This window comes from Theropithecus gelada, chromosome 9, assembly GCF_003255815.1.
Source record: "Theropithecus gelada isolate Dixy chromosome 9, Tgel_1.0, whole genome shotgun sequence".
NCBI lineage: Eukaryota > Metazoa > Chordata > Mammalia > Primates > Cercopithecidae > Theropithecus > Theropithecus gelada.
In genome coordinates, this window is record NC_037677.1 from 49,798,535 (window position 1) to 49,813,563 (window position 15,029).

Consider the following 15,029-nt stretch of genomic DNA (forward strand, 5'->3'; position numbering starts at 1 on the left):
AAAGATAAAATGCTTACCAATATTCCTCTCAGTAACTAGAAACAACATTAATGCCCAATAGACAAAAATCTAATTTAGAATATATCCATATAACACATTATCAAGTGGCCATTAAAATGTTAATTTCAAGGAATATTTACCATATAAAAATGTGTGTATATATACAAAATGATACTATGTGAAAAAAGCAGAATGACTGAAAATATATAAATTCAACTTTATAACATAATATTTAAAAGACTGAAAGGAAATATACCAAAATGTTTCTTCTAATTCCTCCATAATGAGTCACTACATTACTATTATAAATAGGACAAATGTACATTTTGAAGCAAGAGTCATTGTATTTACAAAAAATATTTAAGGTTCAGACTCTGGAAGTAGAACAGAATTTAATTATGGTTTGTTCACTTACCCTGAGAAAATTACTACATCATTTATTGATTTATTATTTATTTGCATCTTCCTTATTATAAAATTAGAATAATAGCTCTGACTCTTAATTGTTGTGAGAATCAAATAATTTAAATGAAATGCTCAGAAAAGTACTTAAGACATTAAAAAACATAATAGGTATTCAATTAATATTAGTCTTTTCCCCTTTCTTAAAATGTTATGGCTAAATTTTGAAAAATATACATAAGAGTTTCCTATAGGAATATTTGTGAAAGTGTAATTTTTAAGTAGCTCTTAGAAAGATTATCCAACTGTATGAATTTTAAAAGAACAATTCTCCAGCCAAAAGGACTAAAAGAATAAAGATAGTGAATTACTAAAGTGAGACAGCGCAGTCGAGGATAAGCAGGGAAATGGCAAAAGTGGGCATTCAGTAAGATCAACATTTTGACTGAACTGAGGAAAAGCTGACTCTGACAAAGGGCTCATTAGCCACTTAAGCCACTCTATTAATATTCAACAACAAAAATTTTTTCCTGCCATAGACAATTCTTAGGAGGCACCACTTAAAAATGGTATTTCTGCAAAATAAAAAAAGCTTTACTATGATTATACACACAAAATCTATGCACATTAAATTATCTACACTTCTTAGCCTTCATATTTAAAGTTAGTATATTAAAATCTAAATGCTGATATTTATATGGGCAAAATAGACCAATGCTTTTTTAACTGCAGGTTGCTAGCAACATTAAAAAAAATAGAATAGAGAGAAAAAATATGAGAGGATCAAATGGTTTAAGAGAAAGTATTGTCCCATGAATCTTTTATCCAAATTTTAAATATACATACACAGTGAATCGGGTTGTAAATACATACTTTCTCTCAGTAAATACACACTGGGCTGTCATGTAAAATAAATTTATAATCACTGCATGTCAAAAATGTTTGTGAAACACCCCCTGAAATTTGTAAGAGAAAGAAGATGTGACACAATATAAATTTGTCATTCTTAATAAAATTATGGTGGACACAACACTACATCAAGAAACTGTCAGGCTATTACGACACATATAGATGCATTTACGTAATTTTTGTTGTTTTAAAATAACTTTTTCCCTTCCCACTAAGTCACTGCACATGGAAGGTAAAAATAAATAAGATTTCTAAATTTAGCAAGCAAGATACTAAAGAGCAAGTTTTAAAAGCTTAGTGAGACATAATAAGAAATAAGTATTATTTCAAAACATACTTTTTGAAAAGTCGAGTATTCCGGTAAGTACGTGCTCTGGCAAGAAATGCTATTTGGAATTACCAGGAAGGCTTTCTACTTGCCAAAAGCAATTATTTTTATTAAATTTTCCTACTTTGAAGTAGGTTATTTATTATTCCCAATTTTACACAGTTGGAAATTAGAGTAGAAAGACTACACCAATGCCTGTTAAGTGAATTTGTACAAAAGCTCAAATCCCTACTAACAGTAGGAAAGACCTAAACGTAGATATTTTCTGCTAACCTAGAGAAAATTTAATTTGAAATAAAAAAGTATCATGAAGTAGAGACTAGTAATATACTTAAGAAATGTAAGTCAAAATTTCCTAAGAAAAATAATAAAGACCAGAACTTTCCATTTATCTCTATTTTCCTATATTATTTTTTTCTTTTCTTTTTTTCTTTTTTTTTTTGAGACGGAGTCTCGCTCTGTGGCCCAGGCTGGAGTGCAGTGGTGCGATCTTGGCTCGCTCCGCTAATTTTTTGTATTTTCAGTAGAGACAGGGTTTCACCGTGTTAGCCAGGATGGTCTCGATCTCATGACCTTGTGATCTGCCCGCCTCGACCCCACAAAGTGCTGGGATTACAGGTGTGAGCCACTGTGCCTGGTCTATTTTCCTATATTCTTAAACACAGTATAAACACTGCTGTCCACTACAGCTTTCTAGAGTGACAAGGGCTAAATACTCCCTGTAAACATTATCTCCCTCTGAATATTTAGCATGGACTATCTTCATACTAGAAGGTCTGCTATACTCCTGTAACTTAAAAAACAAACAGATTGCTCTTACTGAAGACTCACAGCCAAGCTTTACCTGGCCTCCACATTTAGAAGATAAAGGGAGTTCGGGCCGGGCACGGTGTTCACGCCTGTAATCCCAGCACTTTGGGAGGCTGAGCCGGGTAGATCACAAGGTCAGGAGTTCGAGACCACCCTGGCTAACATGATGAAACCCTGACTCTACTAAAAATACAAAAAATAAGCTGGGTGTGGTGGCAGATGCCTGTAGTCCCAGCTACTCGGGAGGCTGAGGCAGGAGAATGGCATGAACCCGGGAGGTGGAGCTTGCAGTAAGCCAAGATCTCACCACTGCACTCCAGCCTGGGAGACAGAGCAAGGCTCTGTCTCAAAAAAAAAAAAAAAAAAAAGAGTCACCAAAGAACTTTTTAATGAAACATTGTAATGGAGAAATTTCTCAACTATCTTCCATTACTTAAGTACAATTAACCTCTGCAAACATGAGTACTAGGACCCACATATTGACTAAATGTGGAGACAAGTATCATCTGATTATAAGTTTAGTGTAGGAAAAGATCTGTTTCAAAACCCTCTGGAAAACCACTAGATTTATTCTAATAATTTCATACCTTTCTTTTCTATATTTTATAACTAAAAAAACCCCCTTTATTAGTAAACTGCTTTAGCTGTTCTCAGGGTGAATTCAAAATAGAGTAGTAGTTTAGAGCATATTTCCCCTCTAAAGGAACCTTTCAAGGTCATTAACAGTATTAAAAGGCTGTGAACAGGCCCTCTGGTCATTATTTCACATAAACAGGGTCCTACAAGTCTCAAAGATCAAATCCTAGGGCCAGTGCTTTCAGATGCATAGGCCGTGAGAACCTACTCAGGAAAAGACTCCTATACACACACAAACACACATATATATATATATATATATATATATTTTTTTTTTTCCTAGATGACTAATACATCCAAACTCTGGGGAATCAAAACTTTCTTTTTGTTAATCTGAAGATGCAGAGAAAGAAGGTTTGATCTAGAGAAGTTAAAAAAAAAAAAAAGCAGATCTTACTAGTATTGCAGGAATTGTAGGATAGTGCTGCTTCACAGCTGGAAACAAAAAGGAAAGCTCTGAACCCAAGAAGGAAGGAGAAGAAGCACTTGAAAATGGACAGCCACTGACTCAAGGAAAAGATAAGAAAATTCTAATGCTATACAAATAAACCCATGAAATGGGTGTTTCTGATAAACATGTTTTTAAAAGTAAAGCAGAAACTCTATTTGTAATACAGAATAATTAATCTCAAACTTCAACTCCGTATTACAGCTAGCGAAGGAGAAAGGGGGAGGAACATGGTGACAAAAAAGAATACAGGCTAAAAGGGTGCTTGAGTAAGTACACAGGTGGGTGTGTCAATCTGAGGGGAAATCTCAAACCTTGCTGTTTACTGACCACAAGCCTAAGAACATATTATAATTTGTTATATCTGCCCTTTGAAATTTCAGATGACTTGACTAGCATTTTAGTATGATTCTTTTTGTGCTAGGATTATTTAAACAGAGGAAAAAAGAAAGCAACTTACTTGAAGACCAGAGAAGTAAAAAGGAGGAGTTACCCAGGTGGTGGAAGATAGAAAAGGAGGAGGACAAAAAAACTCCTTTTCTCATTGCTTCCAGTAAACAAATGAACTTGCTACTAAAGAACATCATATAAAAGTCTACAAGAACTATTTTTCTTTAAAACAAAAAGTACAGAAGGGAAGGAGAGGTGTAGCAGCCAAAAAATAAACTTCATGCCTTCTCTGGAATTCATGTTGATACCTCATACTTTTGGCTAATTCAAGAAGTAAAATTTTCTTTAAATAAATCACATTCCTAATTACTTAAAATTTCCTCATTTACACCTTTGATACTTCACATGGAAATGGATAATGAAAAAACTGAATGAATCACAAATCAGGAAAAATCCTTAGAGAAGGCACAAAAATATCTCTGATTGACTGTATTTATATTTTGTTTTCATTAATAATAGCTTTTTATGGGTGACTTTTCAAAAAAGATAAAATATAACCAACTTACCAGGCATACTTAAGTACATAAAACAAAATAACCCACACTGTTTTGGAAAAGAGATTTAATGTAAACAAAAATTTTAAGGTCAAATAGTAACTAAATCATTAGAAATGTTAGTAAACCATGCATATTCAAAAGCCATTTCTTTTGTGCTGAAAAGCTGATAGATTACAAAAAACATCTTAGTTGTTTTAAACCACTTTTAGAAAAAACAATTAGAAATATATTTATTTTAGATGACAGTGAAATGCAATCCAAGCCCTTAATTAGGAAATATTATTTAAAGAAATGTGCAATGGTCTAGTAAGCCTGCTCCCTACACATTATGCATCTGTCCATTATACCATTGTAGATCACATGTACACTTTTTAAAACAATTAAATAACACAACAATTTTTATTCACATATTTCAAGGTTTTGAAAATGCATTAAAGACAGATGCATGTCAGTAGGTCTAGGGTCACTGGCAATAGGTTTAAACAGTATTAGAATGAAATTAACCTCAGACAGCTTCCATAAGGCTCTAAGTAGAGGTCTGTTTACATGCAGTAAAAGGAAATGTTAAGAGAGGAGACCACAGAGAGTGCTGCTTTAGCAGACACCTGCAGAGCACTCAGGATAGAAAAGGAGGTGCTGGGGAGGAACAGGTCATGCAGAAGGGAAGTACCATGAAGGGGAAGCCAGAGCAGGATAGGAGTGAGAGACACAGACTCACTCTGTCTGCGGTGCGGTGGAACAGTCCGTGGGATCCCCTGGAAGGAGCCCTGCCAAGGAGAGAAGGAGGGAGCAGAATACCCACCCTGTGCAGAGAGAGATGGGGTAGGGAGGTATAATAAAAAAGGGAACCAAAAAATAGAGAAACCAAGTCATACTTTGTTTTATTTTTAAATAACACAGAGCAATAGTGTTAACGAGAAGACAGATGTCATTTTTTAAAATACAGGCAGCTCAAATTACTAAAAACACATCATAATCCAAACCCAGTTATTTTTAGTATTTTTTAAAATTATTTTCCTCTAATATTTGTAGTACAATGTACAAGAAATAATATATTCTTTCTGGTATACATTACATTTATCATCATACATCTCTTGTTAAAGTAGCAGATTCCAGTCTTCTGCTGAAAAGGAAGGAATTTAAAGGGGGAGATAGATTTTAGGTGTTAAACACACAGAAAATGCAACAATTTGTGAATCAGGAAATACAAAAAAATCATCATCTAAAAATTTTTATTTCGGCTGGGTGCAGTGGGCTCACGCATGTAATCCCAGAACTTTGGGAGGGTGAGGCGGGTGGATCACGAGGTCAGGAGTTGAAGACCAGCCCGACCAAAATGGTGAAACCCCATCTCTACTGAAAATACAAACATTAGTCACGTGTGGTGGCAGCTGCCTGTAATCCCAGTTACTCGGGAGGCTAAGGCAGGAGAATCGCCTGAACGTGGGAGGTGGAGGTTGCAGTGAGCCAAGATCACACCACTGCATTCCAACCTGGGTGACAGAGCAAGACCCCGTCTCAAAAAAAAAAAAAAAAAAAAAAATTTCTTCTGAAATCACAAGTTTTCAGAGGATTAGCAGGTAAAAAAAAAAGAACATTAGCTAAAGTTAGCAAAAGCGACACAGCATTAAAAAAGATTTAGGATGTTGTAATGTGACATGCAGGCCACAGGTTACGTGGGCATGCTTTTTAATTTGAATAACTTGTGGCTTCTTAGCTTTACTTATTTTAATCACAGATTATCAGAACTATGATACTCTCGAAATGTCATTTACTTCAATTTCCTCACTTTACAGAAAAGTTTCTTCAAGAAAGGAACTGTTCAATGTTATACAAAGGGAACCATATTGGGTCTTATGTCCCTAGCCTCCTCACTGACTGAAACATATGCACAAATAAAACTACTGAAACACTATTAAAATATCATCAACGAAAATCAGCCTACAAATCATCATCATACCCAGTTAAATCTGCAAAAGAAATTATGTATATTTTTTCAGACCAATTAATCTGACTTAAAAATAAAGTATTAAAAATTACTGATAATAGTTTATCAGTGTTTACAGATCTTATGAACAGTTTGAAATGAAAAAATTTTTCTCACTTTCTGTATCAACATTCTTTGACTCAGGCATAATCAGATACTTCTTTAAATTTAAGGGTGATCCCACCTTGTTCAATATAAAACAGAAACATAAAAGATCCATTTTCTATGTTGATGAAGGGAAAAAACAGCTACAAAAACTAACTTAACAATCTTTAGGATATTCTAATAAATAAAAATTTTATCTTTTGAAATTATTATACTTTTTTTTTTTTGCTAATTTGGCAAAAACAGCTTAGAAAATATTGAATAAGCTGATGACCTCAGATGCTCTCCATAGATACTACCCGCTGTTCTGCTGTTTGTGAAATGTTTTGGTTCAAAGGCTTTATACTAAACAGATTCTCAACCAAATCTTCCCTATGCATTTTGCAGAACCAAGCTTCTACCCACTGTACTACTAAGTAAAGAAACTTTCAGATGGGAACATCATAGACATGCTTAAGAAAACAGTCATAGACTCCTTCATCAAGCAGGTATGTTTACCTTTGCAGGTCTGTGGAAATAGCACTGACCTGGGAGTCAGGGAAACTGTTTTTTTCCTTGCATCTTTCCCAAGCCTCATAACCCTGAGAAAATTACTGATTTCTGGGCCTCAGTTTTCTCATTTGTCAGATGCAGAGGTTGGACTGGTTCATCTCGAAGAACCCTCTTACTTTTAGTTCCTATAATTTAGTTACTCATATCTGTATCCATCTCCACTCCAGCAATTTTATAACTCTATTTTTAATTTTGTAACTCTATTTATATGGCATTTAAAGCAATCAACTTTGTATTAAATTGTCTCTCCTGCTAGATCATTAATTCCTGAAATAATTTAGGTGAAAGTATCTGTCACAGTACCTATAACTTGGCAGGAGTTTTAAAAGATATTCGATGTCCGACCTTCTATAGCCTAAAACTCCGCCAGCATATAGCAGACACTAAGTAACTACTGATTTAAACAAAATTACATTAATTAACTGTGTTTATCTAGAGATGCAGTTGTAGATCTGTCAATCCTGGCCACACGCTATAACCACCTAAGAAATTTTAAAAACAAAAACAATGATATCTATCTTCATTTCCCCAAGACCAACAAATCATAATCTCTGGCATAGGTCTGAGTATGAGAAGGGAAAGACAACTTTGTGAAATAAATACATAAACAGCGCTGCCTGCCACTGCCAAGGGGCACCCATCTATTAGCTTATTGAACAGTTGTATGCCATCTGAGCTTATGCCCAGAAAGATAAAGAATGTTACTCATTTTATTTCTGCCACCTACAACGCTTCCTCCACTTCTCTACCCATCTGTCAAACACCCATGCAGCCCCCTTAGGCTCTTTCAAACCCATTTCCTAAAAGCTTCTCCTGATCCTACCTAAATTAATTATGATCATTCTTGTTTATAAACACCCACAGCAATTGGTGGAATCTTTCTTCCTCTTTTTCTTCACTTTGATTTGCATATCTTAAAAATTCTTCTACTAAATATAACCACCCTGAGAATAACAGCTCTCTTACTTTTCTTGGTGTCAACTACTTAGCTTCTTTCAATTTACTTATACAGAGTAGAAATAACATACTCTGATCAGCATTTAATAGAAGAGGGAATTCCAGTTTCAAGGAAAGATGGAGTAGAAATACTTCTCCCTTTTCCTGCTGTCAAATACAGCTAAAAACCTTGGGCACTACATATAAAACACAATACTCCGAAAGGTAGAGAGAAAAAGTGAGACCAGCTTGGGACCCAAGGAAAAGTACAGTGATTTTCTTTTTGCCTAATGTATCCTAAAATGAGTGATAGAAGCTAGCACCTGCAAATGCCAAGGAACACACAAAACAATTAAGAAAGTCTGCATGCACTCTCTAGTCAAAGAATCAGGAAAGAGGTAGCCTAGCAATGCAGAAAACTTGTATCCAGTAATCTACCTAACACCACAGAAAAACCTGTGGCCCCAGCCCCCATTCCCATCAGAAAGGGAGGACTGGGAAGGCCTGGCGTGGTGGCTCACGCCTGTAATCCCAGCACTTTGGGAGGCGGGCGGATCACGAGGTCAGGAGATGGAGACCATCCTGGCTAACATGGTGAAACGCTGTCTCTACTAAAAATACAAAAAGTTAGCCGGGCATGGTGGCAGGTGCCTGTAGTCCCAGCTACTCGGGAGGCTGAGGCAGGAGAATGGCATGAACTCAGGAGGCGGAGCTTGCAGTGAGCGGAGATCATGCCACTGTACTCCAGCCTGGGCGACAGAGTGAGACTCCTTCTCAAAAAAAAAAAAAAAAAAAAACAGAAAGGGAGGACTGGGGAGTGTAGGCCTCCACCCTTGCATGGCTGTGACATTTTCTTATGTACTTCTTAAAATATGCATAGAAAATATTTAAGAAACTTATAAACAGAGGAGGAAAAGGGACTTAAAGGGATATAAGGTTTCTACATGTAGTAGACTATATATAGTTAAATATAAATGTGTGTGTGTGTGAAATATAATGCCTAGAGTAACAACCAAAACATTATTATAAAGACATAAACTCAAAACACTATATATAAATAAAAATGGAATTATTTTAAAAAGTAATTAATATACAGAAAAGAAAGTAGAAATAAAGAAAAAGGAAAACAAAAATAAAATGGCAGACTTACATAGCAAAAATTACATTAAATATAAAGGGCTGAAATACACCATTAAAAGACAGATTGGTAGATAGATCATGGCCTAACTATATGCAGATTACAGGAAATTCATGTTATGTATAAATATATATATATATTTTAAAGTAAAAGATGAAAAAGATATACCATGCCAAAAAAAAAAAATCAAAAGAAATTTGGTGTGCTTATATTACTATCAAATAGACTTCAGAGCAAAAAGAATACCCACATACAGAAAAAGACCTCACAAAATGATAAAAAGGTCAATCTACCAAGAAGACACAGTGATCCTAACAGTACACCAAACTGCAGAAATGTACAGTACTTGAAGCAAAATCTCATAAAACTGAATCGCCAAATCTACAATTACAATTGGAGAGCTCAATACCCCATCCCAACAACTGATAAAAGTAACTAGACAAGAAAATCAGCAATGATATATAAAACTCAAGGACACCACTAACAGCACCTAGTCAATGTTTACAGAATATTCTATCCAACAATAGCAAAAAGCAATCTTTTCAAGCATCCACAGAACATTTACCAAGACAGACCACAGTTTGGGCCACAAGACAAGCCACAACAAAGTTAAAATAACTGAAATTATACAGAATGTGTTCTCTGACCACAATGGGATCAAATTAGAAATCAACAATAGAAAGATGACAAGAATATGTCCAAACACTTGGATACTAAAATTCATACCCCTAAGTTATCCATGGGTCAGTCAGAGAGGAAGTCTCAAGGGAAAAAAAAACAAAAAAAAAAAACAAAAAAACAAACCATATCGAACTGAATGAAAAGAAAATACATAATGTATAGAAACAGTTGAAAAAATATATAATATGTAGGAAACAGCTGAAGTAGAGACAGAAAAGGGAAAAAAAAACTTCAATAAGCTAAACTGATGTCTTAAGAAACCAGAGAAAATAAGACCAAAATAAACCCAAAGTAAGAAGAAAGAAAAAAAAAATGAGGATAGCAGAAATCAGCAGTTCTGTGGTGTAACCATTCTTTTGCTTCTTTTCTTCTCTAATAAACTCATTTTCACTTTACTCTGTGGACTCACCCAAGATTTCCTGTGTGAGATCCAAGAACCTTCTCTTGGGGTCTGGATTACCCTTTCCGGTAATATATTCCATAATGAACCATGAACAGACAATACTTTGGTCTTCCAAATATCACCTTTTGTCAGGACTCAGAGTTATGAGTGGCTTTCACCACATAGCTGCTTTATGACTGCGCTCCACTCTACCTTGACTACAAGAGACCCTACAAGTTAGGAAGGAATATCATTACCCCTATTAAGCCAAAAGATACCAGAGAAGATCGATCTTGGTTGCTCTACAACTTTTAGGATTAAGGGTCCCTTTGTAAAGGGGAGAGGGAAATAGAGGCATCCGAATCAGAGCAATTCCATCTTGAACAAGGGCTAGGTAAAATGAGGATAAGACCAGCAGGACTACATTCCCAGGAGGTTAGGCATTCGCAGTCACCGGATGAGTCACTGGATGAGGAGGCTGGCATTAAGATAAACAGTTCACAAAGACCCTGCCGATAAAACATGATGCAGTAAAGAAGCTGGCCAAAACCCACCACAACCAATATGGCAATGAAAGTGACCTCTGGTCATCCTTACTGCTCATTATGTTAATTATAATACATTAGCATGCCAAAAGACACTCCCATCAGCACCATGACAATTCACAAATGTCATCAGAATGTACGGAAGTTACCCTACATCATGGGTCCCCAAGCCCTGGGCCACAGACCAGTACCAATCCATGGGCTATTAGCAACCTGACAACACAGCAGGAGGTGAGCAGCAGGAAGCAAGTGAGTTGAAGCTTCATCTGTATTTACAGCTACTCCCCACTGCTTGCATTGTCACCTGAACTCTGCCTCCAGTAAGATCAGCAGCAGCATCAGATTCTCATAGAAGCAGGAACTTTATTGTGAACTGCACATGCGAGAAATCTAGATTGCTTGCTCCTTATGATAATCTAACGCCTGATAATCTGTCACTGTCTGCCATCACCCCCAGATGGGACCATCTAGTTGTATAAAAATAAGCTCAGGGCTCCCCCTGATTCCACATTATGGTGAGTTCTATAATTATTTCATTATATATTACAATGTAATCATAATAGAAATAAAGTGCACAATAAATGTAATGTACTTGAATCATCCTTAAACCATCCACACCCCTCCAACAACCCTCTCCCCGTCTGGAAAAGTTGTCTTCCACGAAACCAGTCCCTGATGTCAGAAAGGTTGGGGACTGCTGCACTATATAATTTAAAAGAAAGAGAAACCCAAAGTTTTGGGAAATTCTCGTTCCTTTCCCAGAAAACTCATGAATAATCCTTGCTTAGCATATGACTGAGAAAAAAAACCATTAAAAAGAGCCAACCAGCAGCCCTCAGGGCTCTGTCTATGGAGTAACAATTCTTTTGTTTCTTTACTTCTCTAATAAACTTACTTTCACTATAAAAAGAGCAGGCTCCTTGAAATTGAACATAGAAAAATAGAGAAAATCAAGGAAACAAAATGTTGGTTCTTTAAAAGATCTGTAAAATTGACAAACCACTAGCAAGAGTGACAAAGAAAGAGAAGGTAAATTACCAAAATCAGAATGAAACAAGGAAAATCACTACAGACCCTCCAGCCATTAAGGTAATAAAGGAATATTATGAACAACTTTACAGTCATAAATTTGACAACTGAGAAAAAGGGCCAATTCCTCAAAACCACAAACTATCAAAATTCATCCAAGATGAAAGAAGTCATTTGAATAGGTCAATAACTATTAAGGAAGTTGAATTTATAACTTTAAAAACTCCCAAAATAGAAATCTCCAGGCCCAGATAATTTTACTGATAAATTCTACTAAACGTTTAAAGAAGAATTAATCATTAATTCTACACAATCTCTTCCATAAAGCAGACGAGGAGAAAACACCTTCCAAAGTATTTATGAGGTCAGATTTAACTTAATACAAAGCAGACAAAGGCAATACAACAAAAGAAAAATAAAGAATAAAAAGCATTAACCCCCAGAATACAGATGAAAAACTCTTTAACAAAATACTATTAACTAGAATTCAGGAATATATAAAAAGAATTACATACCATGACTAAAGGGGTTTATTTTAGGCCTATGAGCAGCATTAGAAAATCAATCAGTGCAATCAATAGGCTAAAGAAGAAAACTCATAGGTTCGTAGCAATGACCAAAACAAGAGTAACAAAATCCAACTCACATTCATGATAAAAACTCTTAGCAATCTAGGAATAGAGGGAAACTACTTCAACTTGATAAAAACCATCTCCCAAATATCGAGAGCTAACATCTACTTAAAGGTGAAAGACTGAATGCTTTTTCCCCTTAGATTAGGAAAAAGGCAAGAATCCCCATTCTCATAATTCTTATTCAACACAGTAATGAAAATCCAAGCTGGTGACATAATGCAAAGAAAGGAAATAAAAGACATCAGATCAAAAAGTGAGAACACTTACTATTTACAGATGACACAATGGTCAACATAGAAAACCCCAGACTACAGGCCGTGCACGGTGTCTCACGCCTGTAATCCTAGAACTTTGGGAGGCCGAGGCGGGTGGATCACGAAGTCAGGAGATCGAGACCATCCTGGCTAACATGGTGAAACTCCGTCTCTACTAAAAAATACAAAAATTAGCTGGGCGTGGTGGCGGGCGCCTGTAATCCCAGTTACTCGGGAGGCTGAGGCAGGAGAATGGCATGAATCCAGGAGGCGGAGCTTGCAGTGAGCCGAGATTGCGCCACTGCACTCCAGCCTGGGTGACACAGCTAGACTCCGTCTCCGGGGGCACGGTGGGGGGAGACCCAAAACTACAGAAAAACTCTCAAAACTAGTAAGTGAGATTACTAAGTTCACAAAATTCAAGGTCAATATACAGAAATCGATTTTATTTATTTATTTATTTATTTTTTTTTTTTGCAAGGGAGTCTTGCTCTGTTGCCCAGGCTGGAGTGCAGTGGCACGATCTTGGCTCACTGCAAGCTCTGCCTCCCAGGTTTACGCCATTCTCTTTCCTCAGCTTCCCGAGTAGCTGGAACTACAGGCACCCGCCACCACACCCGGCTAATTTTTTCTATTTTTAGTAGAGATAGGGTTTCACCGTGTTAGCCAGGATGGTCTAGATCTCCTGACCTCGTGATCTGCCCGCCTCAGCCTCCCAAAGTGCTAGGATTACAGGCATGAGCCACCCCGCCGGCCCAGAAATCAATTTTATTTCTAAGTACCAGCAATCAGCACAGGGAAAGTGAAATTTAACAGTATCACTTATAACCACCCCCAAACATGAAAAAGAAAGAAATGTAAGAAAGCATGTAGTGAACTGTGTTCTGAAAACTGAAAAATGCTGATTAAAGAAATCAAAAAGGTTTAAATTAATGGAGAGACATACCGTATTCATAAATTGGGAGAATCAACATCTTTACTATTTATTTAAACAGTTTATTTAAACTGTGGTACATCCATATCATGGAATAGTACTCAGCAATAAAAAGAAACAAACTACTGATGCACACAACTACCTGAATGGATCTCCAGGGTGCTATGCTAGTTTTAAAAAGCCAAGCTCTAAAGCTCAACACTGTAAGATAGTATTTATATAAAATCTGAAAATAACAAAATTATAAAGACATAAAACAGATTTAGTGGTTGCCAGAGGCTAGGAATGGAGAGAAAGTGAGAATGGTTATGAATGTAGAGGTACCACACAAGGGAAAATGCTGTGGTAGTACAATAGTTGTATACCTTAAATATGATGATCGTTACTACACAAGTTATAAAATGGCACAGAAGTGCACATGCATGCACACACACACCATCACTAATGCCAATTTCCTGGTTTTGGTACTGTACTATAATTATGTAAAATGTAACTATTGTGGAAAACTGGTTGAAAGATAAAAAAGATCTCTCTACATTTTTTGCAACTTCTTATCACTCTTTTTTTTTTTTTTTTTTGAGACGGAGTCTCACTCTGTCGCCCAGGCTGGAGTGCAGTGGCCGGATCTCAGCTCACTGCAAGCTCCGCCTCCCGGGTTCACGCCATTCTCCTGCCTCAGCCTCCCGAGTAGCTGGGACTACAGGCGCCCGCCGCCTCGCCCGGCTAGTTTTTTGTATTTTTAGTAGAGACGGGGTTTCACCATGTTAGCCAGGATGGTCTCGATCTCCTGACCTCGTGATCCGCCCGTCTCCGCCTCCCAAAGTGCTGGGATTACAGGCTTGAGCCACCGCGCCCGGCTCTTATCACTCTTTTGTAATTACACTATGGGCAAACTTTGCTTCTTCTAATGGATACTATAGACAAAGTTTTCAAAAATGCGTTACATAGTTCTGGTATCTGGTATTGAAAAATACAGATTTAGATACCTGTAAACTTATAACCAATAAACCACTCAATTGCTATAATAACTATATTTAATTTGTTTGTATCCTTAAGAAACAATTCTGTTTTTTCGGTTATTGGTTTAACCTGTATCCATGAAAGAAAGTAACACAACTAATGTTTAAAAAAAAAATAGAAGAAACGACAAACAAAAGAATTCTTGTCATAAATTCTGCATGCCACACAATGTCTCAGCAACATAGATGGCTCCTGTCAACATTCAGATAATCAAAACACATGGCTGTATTCCATGGCCAATGTCTAATATTGAGTAAACACTGAATAATTTAAAAATAACTGTATGACCAGATCATAAATATTACTTATTTAAACACCAATGTATATATGATTTTCTCTAAAAATACTTTT

General features: G+C 36.3%; 1 protein-coding gene across 6 annotated transcripts in view; it reads right to left on the reverse strand.

Annotated features, from left to right (window-relative positions):
• The window catches only part of CCSER2 (coiled-coil serine rich protein 2), a 203,513-nt gene that overhangs the window by 13,585 nt on the left and 174,899 nt on the right, over positions 1 to 15,029 (reverse strand). For 3 of the 6 annotated variants that reach the window (XM_025396522.1, XM_025396521.1, XM_025396524.1), the window contains one exon: positions 5,199 to 5,283. The exons of 2 other annotated variants lie outside the window; for them this stretch is intronic. In XM_025396522.1, coding sequence (XP_025252307.1) covers positions 5,199 to 5,283 — 85 coding nt within the window. Of the gene's footprint in view, positions 1 to 5,150; positions 5,284 to 15,029 lie in introns of all 6 variants that reach the window. One more of the 6 variants, XM_025396520.1, reaches the window with a different exon arrangement.